General features: G+C 42.2%; 1 protein-coding gene and 1 long non-coding RNA gene across 2 annotated transcripts; one reads left to right on the top strand and one right to left on the bottom strand.

Annotated features, from left to right (window-relative positions):
- The first annotated feature begins 3,035 nt into the window (after nt 1-3,035).
- On the top strand, nt 3,036-5,759 carry LOC308672022. Its single transcript, XR_014027331.1, has 3 exons — nt 3,036-3,152; nt 4,065-4,156; nt 5,679-5,759. It is a non-coding gene; the product is annotated as an uncharacterized lncRNA (long non-coding RNA).
- Nucleotides 3,102-13,811, bottom strand: FABP3 (fatty acid binding protein 3). Its single transcript, XM_081334556.1, has 4 exons — nt 13,624-13,811; nt 7,058-7,230; nt 4,175-4,276; nt 3,102-3,292 (listed from the first exon to the last, which is right to left on the bottom strand). The coding sequence occupies exons 1-4, from the start codon at nt 13,694-13,696 to the stop codon at nt 3,239-3,241; spliced, it is 402 nt and encodes a 133-aa protein (XP_081190682.1). The 5' UTR covers nt 13,697-13,811; the 3' UTR covers nt 3,102-3,238.
- Between the last annotated feature and the right edge of the window lie 1,516 nt (nt 13,812-15,327).

Genomic DNA, 15,327 nt, shown 5'->3' with positions numbered 1-15,327 from the left:
GTCTTGCAGATCATGCCTCTAGCACAATACTGTTTCTCTTGTCAATCACTCCATGAACCGTACTTGCCAAAAAAAACCTTGTTCGTGTCTATATTACCATCAGAAGTTCTTCACAGCAAACCACTGCTTGTGTATTATCGAATTTTTTTACTCTGTGATCGGCTCAATACACATTGATGACATGAGTCTCTACACAGTGTAGCCTTATATGCTCTTTGTGTTACAAGGAGAAGCAGTGCATCCTTAAAAGTTTTCAGCTTGGTTCATAAAGTTTTTAAATTGGGATCTGTAGTAGAGCTGCTAAATCTTTGAAGGGCCACTTTGCTGAATATAGATTCAAGCAAAGTACCTCTGTGTAGTGCATTTCTACAAGATACACAAGAAATGATACACAATAACAAAAATATACCACTTAAAGGTCCACCAGTGAATGAAAACAGAATAACAAAATAGCCAAATTATAACGCAACTAATATTAAGACCCAAGTGCTATCTGTTTTGAGCAATTCCGGGATGCAGTTAGGGTTGGAGCCTGTCAGCTGTGCACTTGGAAGCTGTTCCAAAGAACTGGTCCAGCCACACAGTGTCGCAGAACTTTACCCCCATTCCAAAGGGTGCAGCTAATTTTCCTAAGTATATCAAAGTGTCCAGACTAATTCCAATGGGAGAATGCAGTCCTGCACATAATTAAGGGCCAAATCGTATATAGAGCTATATAAGTTAGCATTTTCATTTACATCTGGGAACCCTTTGGCAATTAGTGCACATTACTGGTATAATATGATCCCACCATTTGACACACCAGCTCCTGCAATCTGATCCAACTGAAAACTAAATGATCTTCAGATATAGTGTGTGTTGCAGTAACTTAAGCAGATGGTGACAAGGGCATGAGTCACTACAGTTAGGATTCTCCTAAGGTAGGACTGCAACTGGCATGCCAGCCAAAGCCACAACTTACTTTTCCAGCAGAAGCCATGAGTCTAGGTGCATACCTAAGTCATAGACCTGTTCCCACAAGAGCAGTGTGCAAAATAATTATTGACCAGATGTATTGGATGAATAAAGGCATAAATACTCAGAACTGTTCCTCTCTCCATCTCAGTTAAATTTTTTTTATTTTGCAAAGATAAGAGGGAGAGGTTGGTGAGTCAGGTAGATCTTCCCATGAATTGCTAACTTTGTATCTGTTTGCTAAGTTATGCTAACATTTGGAACAAGCCTCTTTTTTATCCAGTGTAGAAACTGTAGGAGGAGACTTGCATTAGTCCATGCTAGCCAAAAATAAGAACACATTTTATTAAAAGGCATCAGTTGTTGAGCTGTAGCTAACTTCATCAGATGTACAACTGCAACTTTAATGTAATGCTTAAGAACATTTAGTTGGTGACAGATTCAAAATACATATCTGGCATTCTCGTCTTCCAGGAGGATGCAACATTGGTATCAATAGTGCTGATATAAGCAGGGCTCAAATCCACTGTTGTTACTTTTGACTCACGTGCTGATACTCCAGAAGGAAAGCATAAAATGTTTCAAATGTCCAATGCAATTTAGATCAACACAATCAAAAACAAATGAGGGGTTTGTTTTGTTACATTAAAATTTGATCATTTGTCTATGAGAAACTCATTGGAAATATATTGAAGTAACCAATCTCTCAAATAAAATACTCTAGGACTGCATTTCTTAACCTTGGAAACTTTTAAGACGCATGAAACTGAACGCTGCTTGGGAAATTATGGGAGTCGAAGTCCGCACATCTTAAAATTTGCCGAGATTGAGAAATACTGCTCTAGGAGATGGTGCTTTATGCAAAGAGCTATTGTTTGGGTGTGCTTTATTTAAAATCACTGACTCCTTCCTCAAATACAAACACTGGAGAATCTCTAGACATTGACTAAGCAACGGAGCAAGAAAGTTTGGTCAAAAATGATATAACCATCCCAGGAATGATGCAGTGCTTTGGAAATACTGTTGCTGACAGCAGGAGAAAATAAATCTGGTGTGGCACATATTTCCAAACTTGTCCGTGTACTTTAAAAGTTGTTCATTCCACCCAGAGGTTTGTGTCTGAGTGATTCCAGTTTGCTCACTGCTGTATGAAACCATTCTGGTTTTTCTTTGCTGTGCCTTCCTAAAAGTGAATTGATAAATAAGCCACACTCATGTTTCTAGGGCCAATTGATATACAAACAAGCCCAATAAAGTTACAGGACTATGATAGCCATTATAAAGACATCTAAAACAGGGCCTATGAATGCTGTGTTGTTTAAAAGTACAGGGACTACACCTTCCACACTAGAAAAGGAAATCCATAATTCAGATCTTCAAGAGATCTCATTCTGAAATCAACCTGCCTTGGTAGATAAAGCAGGTGGTTCCCTGTCAGGTCACCATGCAGCCAGCAGAGTAATGAGACAACTTGTAAATTTGCTGGCTGGGAGAAATCTTGATTATCTTGTTCCAGATCTTTAGTAACGTTTGTGATGGGAAGAACAGACTTGACTGATAAGCAATGGAATATATAGTTTTGGAAAACTGATTTAGAATACACAGATGAGATTGGCCGAGTCTAATCCAATATCAGTCTTACACGTATTTTGTTTTGTAAAGCAATAGAATATGTTAGTTTAACAGAAAGCAAGCACACCTCCATATAGCAGATTTTGTGACTTTGATGCCAACTGCTAACAGGCAACAGTGAGGTCTAATGCAGGTTTGCGTGTTCGATTTCCCAATAGCGCTTTAGACATGCAACGGCATGAACATAACAAACGCCTGTTTTGTTGCCAAAAGACGCCACTGTTGTAAGCTGTTGCAGACTGTGGTTACATTCATTCTCCTGCAGTTGATGAAACTGTGTAACAATAATCTTGAAATCCTACTATTCTGCTGGGTAGATAAGTAGACTCTAACCTTCCATTTTGATGGAAATGTGGGGTTTTAAACCAGGCATACTCATAATCCTGATAAAAGCAGAATTAGGCATTTTTGTAACAATTGCTTCACTTTATTATTCTGGTTTTTTTTAAAGATCTCTTCAATATTAAAAAAAATGTATGTGCACACCCAAAACTCCATAAAGGTCAAGGTGACTGGCACTTACGAAGAGACTTCAAGTTGGATACTGAAAGGTCTCCAAAATTTCAGTAAGTGTACAAAACACAGAAAGGAGAAACCGAAATACCAGCAATTTGGCAGTGAAAAATAGTAGTAGGGTGGAGGTAGAAACTCTCTAGTTATCTTTCTGGTAGGTGCGAGTGCAGACCACATCACCCATTGTCAGGGTCTGAAAGAGAAAATGATACATAAGACAATGATATTTTATTTTATCTGGAATGCAGAAAGGAAACCTGCCTATAGGAAAGACAATTACCACTTTTTCTGCACTGTAAATTATGACAGGCTTGGTTTGCCCAATATACAAAGGCATCAACCATTATTTTGCTAGAAAATGAGCTGGACCTGCTCTGCATACTAAACTGAATCAAAATAAACCAAATTATGATATAGTGGTTGGATTGTCCCTATATTTCTCTATGAATAAAAGATTGTTCCCTACCTTTTTGCAATGGAATAAAGACTGCCTGAGACTAAACCTGAAGAGTATTTACTCTAGCTTTTGTCCAAGAATTCTATATTCTCTTCCCCAGAGAATTGAGTCGATCAATTCTCTTAATCAGTAGTTGATCAATTCTGTGCTTAAAAGTGTTCCTTGATGCTGAAGATATTTCTAGCAGGATTGCGAAAAAGTTTTCAAATATGAAACACACTTTTGGAGTGCAAAAGACCCAGTTTCAATCATTGGACTACTTTGAAAGGCACATTCTAGAATGGGCCAAATAATCCACTTCTCACTCTAAAGCAAGCGTTTTGAACTTGAAGCATTTTGCACAATGCGAGTTTCTGAAATACCTGAAAATCAAATATTTCCAGGTAACTGAACCATGGATGCTGCACAGTGCATTATTTAGTTTTATTATCCCTTTGACGGTTTATTCATTTGAAAGGAGAAATAATTCAGACTTCCCAATTAATCCTAGTTGATTTTCATTGTCTAGACATGCTTGGGCACTGCTGATATAACCAATCTCAACCATTTCCAAGTGAACTTCTTCCTACAATAGAAGCCACCAACCGCCAAGGAAGAAAGGTATGTTGGGTCTCTTACCAAAATTAGCTTGTCATCTTTTATTTCTCGGACGAGTGAGGTCTCCTTTCCATTCCATTTTTGTACGTGAACAAGCTTCCCTCCATCTAGTGTCACAATAGACTGTAGAAAGAAACAATCTTACGCATTTCATAGCCAGACAACTTTGGGGATTGTGAATGGAAAAAGGGATTATGCAAGATTTTAAAAAAGACAATTGAGTCCGCAGTTGTGACTTGCCCGTTTTTCTGCTTGTGTTTGCATTACTCATTTATAACAATAGCCTTTCAAAGAAGCCCTAGATTAGATAACTGCATGTTATATTATGTCTCTGGAGAGAATGGTAAATATTTTCCATTTCTACCATGGATCCATTTAAAAGCCTTTCCCAACCTCAGTAGCTCCTTTATCTTTCCTCCTTTTGCATCAATGGAAAATGGGGCAATTACCAGAAAAAGGATTGCTAAAGATCCTTGAACAATATAGGAGAGAACGGCTTAGCTAAGAAAGTAAATTTTTCCATGAGTCCTTAAAGGAATCTTAGAGAAATTAAAGGTCTTGGATGAGGCATTTAGGAGACAACACTATAAACAATTCTCCTTAAAACCGTCCTGCCAAGAAACTTTTTTTACTCCAGCCACAATGCCATTTGTGGCTAATGGCAATTTAGTTGCAGAATATAAGGTCTTTTTGGAAGATAGAGGACTGGCATTACTACCCCCTGCCTCCAGAAGCGGTGAATGCTCCAACACTGGAAGTTTTTAAGAAGAGACTGGACAGCCATTTGTCTGAAATGGTATAGGGTTTCCTGCCTTAGCAGGGGGTTGGACTAGATGACCTCCAAGGTCCCTTCCAAATTATTATTATAAATATTATTATTATTATTATTATTATTATTATTATTATTATTATTATTATTATTATTAATAATAATAATAATAATTAATTGCCACATCTCCCAGAGAACCATACTTCTATAGTGTCATTCTAGCTCAGTGTTTCTCAAACTTAGCATGAAGGACCAACTCAGCTAGCTGAGGAATTTTGAGAACTGATGTCCACATATCTTAACGTTGCCACGTTTAAGAAACTGCTCTAAGCTGTTTTTCCTCTGCTGGCTATTAGCAAATTGCCGGAGTTGCTTTGAATGTCCACTAAGCACCACAACAATACATATGCACTTCTTATGAAAAGCCCACAGGATATTTCCACTGATATTCATGTTCTCAGAACAACTGTCTACCAATTAAATTGTATTTTTAATTTATTAATTGTTAATCACAATAAATAAGTAACAATGGACTTTAGCAAGCCTTTGATTATAGGTGCTTTTCAGAAGAATGATATCAGTTAATGGAAGTGTATGCAATTTAATTGTAAAAAGCCTACTAATCCTAGGAAATAACTACTCTGAAACTATTTTCTGACATTCTTGTCATATAAAGTAATGTTCTATAGCCAACGCAGACTGAAAACAGAAGCTTTATGGCATCCTGCAGCCCTAATTTTAAAAACATTTTTCTAGCACTGTTTAAATATCCTGGCAAGGTTGAACTCTAATGAAGATTCTTCTGTCAAGTCAGAACTATGGAATAGTCAAGGTAGGTATTTCATTTATTACATTTATTGGCCACCCATTTTATCACAGGGTAACTCTGGGTTTATAATTTTAAGCTAGTAAAAATAATTATCTCAAGGTTTTGGTCTGTCAGGCTGTCATTTACAACTACTTTTTAAAAACCAGTAGCACAAGTTCCTTTTAAGGACCAGGAAGATGAAAGCCATATGAATGGGCTTATTTTAATCAAAGTTCTGATAAGAGTTCAGTTTCATGAAGTTGAGATTGGCTTCAGTGTTTACTTAGGAATAAACCCCCAATCAAAGAAAGGAGTGTGGGTGTGACACTCTGGGCTATTCACATAAAATACACAAAGGGCTTCAACTTCAGACTTTGTCAACAGACACTGCACACTTTGAATGTTCTTGCAGCTGCAGATCAATAGAAAAAGCCCTATACGCAAACCTTCACAACACAATACAATACAGACTTTCCCAACTATCCATGTAAGATTTCAAAAAGGCTGAATAGAACAGGCTAAAGGTTTATCTAAACCAGCACCAGCCAATCTGAGAGCCATAAGAAAAATCATGAAGCATGAGGTCTTACCATATGTTAGTTCTATTAAAAAAGAGAGAGACTACCATGGAGAAGAATTGTTTCCAGGTATGTCGTCCATGAATTTAGCTTAACTCCTAGTTTTAAAAGAGAGAAGGGACAAATTGTCCCAGCTCAATCTTGCAACTATCATCAAAGTCATTTTGGATACTATATTCCAGGTGTCCGTCTTATTGTAGAAGAGAGGACACCTGAAATATAGTATCTAAAATGACTTTGATGACAAAGGACAACTAAGAGAAGCTCACACCCAGGGAGATTTGCCCAGTGACAATTTTCATCTATCAGCAGAGATCTTATTTTGCCCCAAAATTGTATTATGTATTTTAGGCACATAATAGTAATACGATAAACACAATATATACCATATACTGCATAGTATTCTAATTTATTTGTGAGCTGTCTTGAGGTGCTGTGGGACAGGGAATTAATTTGGTATAAAGATCTACACTTCTCATGTAGGTGTGGTGATATTCCATATCAGAAACTAAGCAATTAATCTGTTACCTTTTTTGCAATTACCACTGGTTCTGGCTGTTTGTTTTTTTTTTTGAAAGAGCCAAACAAGCCAAAATAGGATGTCCACGAATTGGAGCAGTCACTGTTAATTTAGATGGACAAAAAAAAATCTGTAATAGTGAAAAATTGATGAAGTTCTTGTCTAGACTGTCAGTAGATCCTAAAGGGAATGGCAAACATCACTGCTCCAACTGTAATCAGATGTTTACCTTGACATCCCTGCCATCTGCTGTAGTCTCATCAAATTCTTCTCCCACTTTGCAATTGATCTCTGTATTCTTGAAAGTGCTATGGGTTTTGATGGTAATTTTCCCACCATCCACCTCAATAATGGTGGTGGGTTTGGTCAGATTGGCAATTTGTCTTGTGGCAAAGTTCACACCTATAAGAAAGGAAAAAGAGGCCAAAAATATAAACCAAATATTTAGCAGCCTAAAAACATGGAAACATTGTTAGCTACTGCAAATTAATCAGAGATTCTCCAATTCTACTTTAGATTAAAGCGCCCCTTCCTTACTATTCTATAATTCTGTTGTTTTTTTAAAAAGGAATCAAACTAGTCTGCCTAGATCAGGGGTGTCAAATTGCCGGCCCACGAGCTGGATGCATGACGCGGAAGCCACACTCACCCCATTGCCGGCAATGGCAACACAGTCCTGATACCTTGCGCGACGTCATGTGATGTCTCAAGTCTGACATGTCTGGCCTAGATGATCTTTCTGTAACTGGTTGGCTTCATACATCACACTCAGCCATGATTTTGTTAACTATAATTTGACTAAATTATAAATAATAATTGTAGAATGTAGGACTCATATTGCACTAAGCCAAGCCATAATTATTTGACTTATATGTTAAACTCTAGCATGGTTTGTTTGGGTTTGGCTGGTAAATCTGCCATGTTCCATTATCCAGCAATAGTTAAAAGAAACCCATCTCTTAGCATGTGTAGAACAGCCAATACCAATCATAACTTTTCAGCAAGGGTAACGTCAGTAATGTCAAGTGCAGCTTCTTGAAGCAAAGTTGAAAGATCCTGAAAAGCTGAAAAAACTTTCCCTTTCTCCAAAGAAAAGTCTTTGTTTATCAGAATCCAAGCAGAACTGAAGGGAAGATGGAAGTTTTGTCAGGCAGCAAAAAGGGTTTCACCCAAAGAATGTGAACTGCCTTTCAGCTGCCAAGCCACTTTTTTCCCCCCTCCTGGCACAGAACCATTTCATGGAGCGGACTTCAAAGAGCCCTTGGTCTCTGCACAGAATTGCTTGAGAATACGCTCTTTGAATAAGATGTGTGATCTAGAGAAGAGCCTCTTACATGAATGTAAGGGCTCTTTTATAGCACTTAGCATTCCTTAGCTGTGGACTCGCCTTTTTTGCATTTTGCTGCCTGATCTAATGGACTTATTCAGCAGGAAGCAGCTGTTCTTTCATGCTCCTTTATTTATTTATTAAAGAAAAGCAGCTGTCCTTTCGTGCACCCATCCAATTTTTAAAGCAGCCCATCTCACATATGTGACCCTACCCAGTCAGACAAATGCTCAGTATTCCAGCTGCCATAAGAGTTGCATTTATACCAAAATCTCTCTAGGCCAGGGGTGTCAAACTCAGTTTCATTGAGGGCCACATCAGCATTGCGGTTGCCCTCGGGGCTGGGTGGGCGTGGCCTACTGGGTGGGTGTGGCTAGAGTGGGTATGGCCTACTGGGTGGGCGTGGCCAGCTCTACATCGTTCACATCAAGGGTGCCTATGGGGGCCTGGGCAGGAGTGGGACAGATCTGGGGGTCTCTGGCAGAAGGAGAGTCTCTGGGCCAGGGCCAAGGCAGCGGGGGCCGTTCCCTCACTGTTTCCAGGATGGCTTCGCGGGCTGCATGAAACCACTTTGCGGGCCGGATCCGGCCCCCGGGCCTTGTGTTTGACATGTCTGCTCTAGGACATTAAGGAGCAAGGGGCAGTAACCGTTCAAGAGCCTGACTAGATTGGGGAGATCCCCCAAGAAGGCTACTTGGACCTGCGCTTGTTGTGAGCACAGAAAGACCGCTCAATGCCCCTTCAAAGGAAAAGTAAGGGAACAAATAAACTAGGGAAAGAAACTAGCCATGAGCATGAGGAATACTGACCTCTCCATTCACCAGAGGAACAAAGAATCTTTGCTTGGTTTTTCTCCATAAGTCAACCTTGCTATTAAAATTGGAGTTTCCTTAGGCAACAGAATTGGAGAACTAAACATCACTGTGGAAGGAGTGAAGTTAAGGGGAAGGACACTTGCTTTGCAGGCCCAAAGCCCCGGAAGTCATTCCCTTGCATATCTGCTTAAAATAATTTGGAAAAGGAAGGGGGTCTGTTCAAATATGCATAATGTGGAAGGGAAGGGGTCCTTTGATAGAGGCTAATCAACAATGGAATTGGGGGGAATGGCTAAGTGACCCAAGGGGATACACTGGAGGTCCCAACATTTCTTCTTGATGTCCTTTTTTTTTGCCCTTCAAGCCTAAAAGAACACACAAACGCTTTTGATTGAGGGGAACAGAAGCAGCCCAGAAACATAATTCAATCCCGCTTGTAGCAGCTTGCCCTTTTCCCTGACTTTCCAAATCCCCGTGAGAAACAGTTTAAATTTAATCCAGCTTTCTCCAACTGGGGCTCTTAAGACTTCAGTTCTCAAATTGTACCCCACTTAGCCAAAGATCGTAAGTCGTCTCACACTGCTGCGCCTTGCAGTCTGATTTTGGCCCCACTGACTTAATGCTAGCTTTCCAGGGTTTGGGCCGGATTTTCACAGCTGTACCTGGTGATCCTGTGGACTGAAGCTGGGATCTTTGGCATGCGAACAGATGCTCTGCCATTGAGCAATCTCCCTTCCCAAAGCTGCTCTTGAGCAATGAGGTCCAACAATCCGGAGAAGGCACCAGATAGGGAAAGCCAGCCTACCTCTTATTGTTGGAAATAAGGAAATATGCACGTAGAGTCTACACAAATTATTCACCAAGGAGAATGACTTATCTCCTCTTTCAGGTTCTGGCTAATACAGGATCACCATATCTGGCCTCCAAATATTAAACAGTCTTGCTTCTTTGACCATGTAGCCCTATTTAAGGGGATTCACATTCAAGAGAGCTAAAAATAAGCCTATGTAAATACGGACTTCTGGCTTAGTTGCTGATAGCAAGAAAACACTATAAAGACAATACTCTGGCATTTCTTTTGAAGCACTATTATCAGCACAGTCTCCCTGGTTGCAATTGTAGGGAGAAGGCATGCTGACCAAAATGCCATTTTTTCTCTTCTCTGCACTGGGCAGCTGGAGAAAGTAGCAAAAGACTCACTCAAGAAGTTTGCTGGCCATCAGCAGTGAGATCATTTATGAGGTGGTATGAGTGTATTTCTCAACATTTGGAGTCTGCCCCTGGAGCAGCAGCAAAGATAGTTCCCAGAGCTTTCCAGGAGAATGGCCAGATTGAGTAGGCCCAAGCTGGATGGGGGAAAGAGATTCAAAATAGCCATGCACTAGCATCTTTCAGGATATATCTATCAGAGCAGAGGGTTACAGTCTTAGTCTGGCAAGATTCATTAAGCATAAGCAAATAAAGCTTTGGACTCCATTGGATTTTGCTGAGTCATCTTTGGGCTTGACGCATACTTTGGTACCGGAACTGCTTGGAAATCAAGCACTAGAGAACAAGGGTCTTCAAACTTGGCCCTTTTATGACTTGTGGACTTCAACTCCCAGAATTCTTCAGCCAGGGTGCCCGGCTGAGGAATTCTGGGAGTTGAAGTCCACAAGACATAAAAGGGCCAAGTTTGAAGACCCCCTGCATTAGAAGGTCCCAGATTCAAGCAAACTTTCTACCTTTCCTCCAGTTTAAACTAGAGTCTGTCATGGTTATTATGGTTCATTAAAAGGGAGAGAATGTACCTCCTCCTCATTCCATCAGAGATTTCTTTTTATTGTGTTACCTATCTAATAGCACAGCTGTTAAGTAAACTTCCCTTTAAAGCTTTAGCCTCCACTGCTTCACAGGGGTCTGAAAAGAGTCAAAAGGAATGAAGACTGCCATAAAGATCTGGATGAATTGCCAGCATTTTCCTTGCAGATACGGATAGGTTACAAATACCTCATAAATCATTCTCATTGCTGTATTCATGAACTCTAACACTGGTAGCTTCTGGCAAATGTCTGGGATCCACTCAGCAGAATTTAATGGAAAAACCCTGTTATATTATGGCAGTATGTTTGCTTTCCTATTTTTTTGTAATAAAAAAAATACACACCATCAGCTAAAAGCTTTGACCTTTCCTGTGTAAATGCAGAATTGTAAGTGAGCTAGCTGTACCAGTGGGGGCTAACGGAGCTACCCAGAGCAGAGTGGTAAGATTTATGTTTCAATTACAGGTAGTTCTCAATTTAGGACAATAGGTTACTACCGCAGGATACTGCAATTGGCCACAAACACAGTCAGTTGTAGAGCACCTAAAATGCAATCTCATAACCCGGGCGAGGGGTCCAGCTATATCAGAACTTCATAGACAGCCCTGGGGAAGTCTGTTGTAACCCCCAAACAGTCAGTAAGCATTAAGTCAAGAATTACCTGGATAAAAAAAATTGAGAGAGTGGTCAAGATCTAAGGAGCTGCCACAAAGAGGAGGAACTCAAGCTATTCTCCAAAGTGCCCAAAGGCAGGACAAGAAGCAATGGATGGAAACTAATCAAGGAGAGAAGCAACCTAGAACTAAGGAGAAACTTCCTGACAGAACAGTTAACCTGCCTCCAGAAGCTGTCAATGTTCCAACATTGGAAGTTTTTAAGAAGAGCCTGGACAGCCATTTGGTATAGGGTTTCCTGCCTGAGCAGGGGGTTGGACTAGATGACCTCCAAGGTCCCTTCCAACTTTATTATTATTATTATTAAGATGACTCACCTTCAGCCATAGAGGTTCCCTGAGGGCGTTTTGACCAATCACTCTCTCTCAATCCCACCCACTTCAACAAGAGTGACATCAAGGAAAATTAAAATTAAGAAACTCTCAGCTTCCTCTCTGGGGCTGCTGAACAAACGACAGGATACATATGTAATATAAAGTTGGAGATGAATACCGATGTTTCCTCATTGTTCTGCAACCATCCCATGTTTGTTCTAGGTAGAAATAAAGTCTGCTAACCATAGTAGGACCACCTGGTTAAGGTTCCTTACTCAGCACACAAGAATTGGGGGGGGGGGGAAAGAAGCCAGAATTTTAATCCCTTCTATCTGGAAAAGTAATTAAAAACCGCACCCAATGAAGCTCGGCAAGAGCTGTGCAAAGTTGGCCTAAGGCCAAGGCTACACAGGAGTTAAGAGGTCAAAGAAGTCTTACTTCTGGCAGGATCAGGCCCAGAAAGGTGTGTGTGTGGGGGGGGGGGAGAATTTGTACCAGGCTCAGCTGAATGAGCAAATACCCCCATGGCTCCCACACCGTCTTCCCTCACTACACACTGAGTACATCCGTTCCCTAAAGTTGAAAGAAAGCCCTCCAGGGTCCCAGGCTTACTCATAAGAAGCAACAGCAGTAGCAGCAGTCTTGCCCTATCAGAGCAGCTTCTGGCAGAAAAGGACACATCACATGAACAATCACCCCACCTCTACACACCCCCTCTCATTCAGTGAAATACATGCTTTGCCCTCATGTACCACAGTTCCTCTTGCAGAAATCACCACCAGATGCTGAGTGGGTGGGGAGGAGAAACCAGAGATCCTCCAGGCGCATGACTGGCCAAAAGAGGGTTCCAATTAAATTTACCACACTGACATAAGTTTACACAAGGAGTAGCTCAGGTAATGCTAAGTACTACAGTGCTGAATCCCTAACCCTGCAAACCCATCTCTTTGCTGCTTTATCTCTGAGCAATGGAAAATCTCAAGGTGCCATTGCATTGTGCCCACATGCCTCAAATGACACCAAGGACAGTCACTCATGCCTTTGTCATATGACAGAGTTTATTCTCGCTTACTGGGATTGCCTTGAAGACCACCTGGGAACAATTATGTGGGGGGGGGGAGAAAGGACACACAGCTGCCCCTGGGCTGACTGCTCAGACTCATTACACCACAGCCACTGCATTGTCTAAGTGCAACTCAAGGTGCTGGATAATTATCACCTACAAGCTCAGCTTTCCAGAGCACCTACTAATAAGTCTCCCTCCCATTTTGAGAGGGGATAGGAAGGGACTTGTTGGTGGGGGCCCTCCTTGTTTGGGACACTGCTCCCCCTACCAGGTGGCTCCCATTCTTATGGCTTGTCAGGACCCGCCTTTTGCAGAAGCCCTTCGACTCTCCGTCTTGCCAGCCCCACCAGGATACACACAGTGTATCATTTGCGGGAATTGCAATCATCCCCATCCATTGGGCCATCCAGAATGTCTTCTATCGTTGGAACCTGCCCGTCCCTGGGAGACTGTGGATCGAGACCATTCCCATAAATAATGAAATAATTACGAACCTTATAAGCTGGACCGTGGGGAGGGGGGGACGACCCGAAGCGGGAGACCCAGACCCCGTCCTTTTCCAAACCACCCTATTTTATTTTATTTTTTTTAAGTCGAAAGGCCATGATGGACGGAGACCGCTCCCCCCGCGGAAACCTAACCACAAGCACCATATTAGCAAAACTCTAGCACGCCGGGGACGAAGCGTCGCCCCGGCCGTCCACGAAGGCGACCTTTTATTCTGCAAGGCGAGCGCCGGGGTCCGGTTCCCTCTCTACCCCCCCCATCCCTTCCCCAAATCTCTGCCCTTACAGTACCGAGAGCTTTCATGTAGTCGTCGAAATTGACGCTCTCGACCAGCTTCCAGACACCGACAAACGCCTCCGCCATGGCGATTCTGAAAATGCTCTTTTCTTTCGCTCTCCTCCGAAATGCAACCGCGGCCGGGGCAGGCAAACACGCGCTCTCGCTCTCCACCTCTCGTCTCTCGCTCAGGCGCGCTTTCCGACGGGGCTCGTCTTTTATTTCTTCCTCCTCCTCCTCCTCCTCCTCTTTCCCTCCCTCCCCCCGGCCTCCTCCTCCTCCTCCTCCTCCTCCTCCTCTTCTCTGGTCTCTTTAAATAGAAGGGTGTGGGAATTCTGCCGCATTGCTTCGCCCGGCTCCGGGATGCGAGCGCTGTCTCGCCAAGGCCTTGGCCGCCTTGGCAGGATCCGTTGCCCTGCAGCCTCGCCAAAGCCGCGGCCGCGCCTCTCTCTAATCGTGGGGAGCCGCTTTTGGTTTTTGTTTCAGAAACTCGCCAGCGCACCCCTGCCCTGTTTCACAGCTGCAAGACGGGCTAGGATTCAACGGGGGAGGAGGGAGGGGGGTGGGAGTTATGGAGGCCGGGACGCTGCAGCAAGAGGATTTTTGGGGGGGTGGGTGGGTGGGTGGGAGAGGGCAAGCGGGGAAATATCCTAGCTATGGCTATGCTGGTTTGGGCTGCTGGGAATTGTGCGGTGAAATCTGGTGGGGCCCCAGGCTTCCCAGGGCGCGCTATTACTGCTTCTGCTGAATAAATTGCATTGCGGAGGGTAACCTTAAGCTTAACAGGTTTAATGGCTTTGATCTTTATCCAGTTTTACTTTTAACAGCAACGGAGGTGGGATCTGCTGGCAGAATGCCCCATGACTCCTGGTAACCTCCAAAGTTTTACATTTATTGGTGACTGGAAGCCTTTTAAGAGGTTTTTGCGTAAAAAACCCTGAATTTGGGATTTATGGTTTGGATGTTTAAAACGGGAGAGATTACCGCAAGAAGAGTAATAAGCTGTAACTTTTACTTTTTCACCCTTTATATATTAGGTTTTTATTTTGTTTCAATAAAAAATATACTCCCCACAAAACAAAGTCCCCTGCTGCAATTTAGATGCAGTTCAGATGGCTTCATGCTTAGACTATGAGGCTTAACCTAAAAATTTAGGCAAGTTGACCAGAGTGTGGTCAGAAAAGTCAAGATGGTGGCCCCGTTGGTGCAATCAAAATTCTACCTTTTTTTTTGGCCTGGGCATACAGATAAGAAGGTCAGCTTACACTCCAACTAAATTCTAGATGTTTTTTTCTTTATAAGGAATTCTTATTTCACCTGTTATGGAATATTGTCTCATCACTAGGTGGGGCCATCTGGTTTAATTTAACACTCTACCCTGAGAAACTAGAGCAGGGGTCTTCCAACTTGGCCCTTATATGACTTGTGGACAACTCCCAGAATTCTTCAGCCAGGCATGTTGGTTGAGGAATTCTGGGAATTGAAGTCCACAGGTTATAAAAGGGCCAAGTTTGAAGACCTCTGAACTAGAGCTAGGTTTTGGACTGAAACACTTACTGGGCTCAGCTACTAAGGACACTGGTTCAAAATCTCTTACTTTTACAATGGGGGAGGGGGAGAAAACCTATTAGTTGGAGTTATTCCAGCTTCCTGAAAATTCAGGCACCCTCACTGCGTAAAAGAGACTCCATAAAACCTTGCTCCTTCACAGCTAGGAC

This window comes from Vipera berus (genome assembly GCF_964194415.1).
Source record: "Vipera berus genome assembly, chromosome: 9".
Classification (NCBI taxonomy): Eukaryota; Metazoa; Chordata; class Lepidosauria; order Squamata; family Viperidae; genus Vipera; species Vipera berus.
The sequence above is the reverse complement of the archived record's forward strand: the minus strand, read 5'-3'. Positions and strand labels throughout refer to the sequence as shown.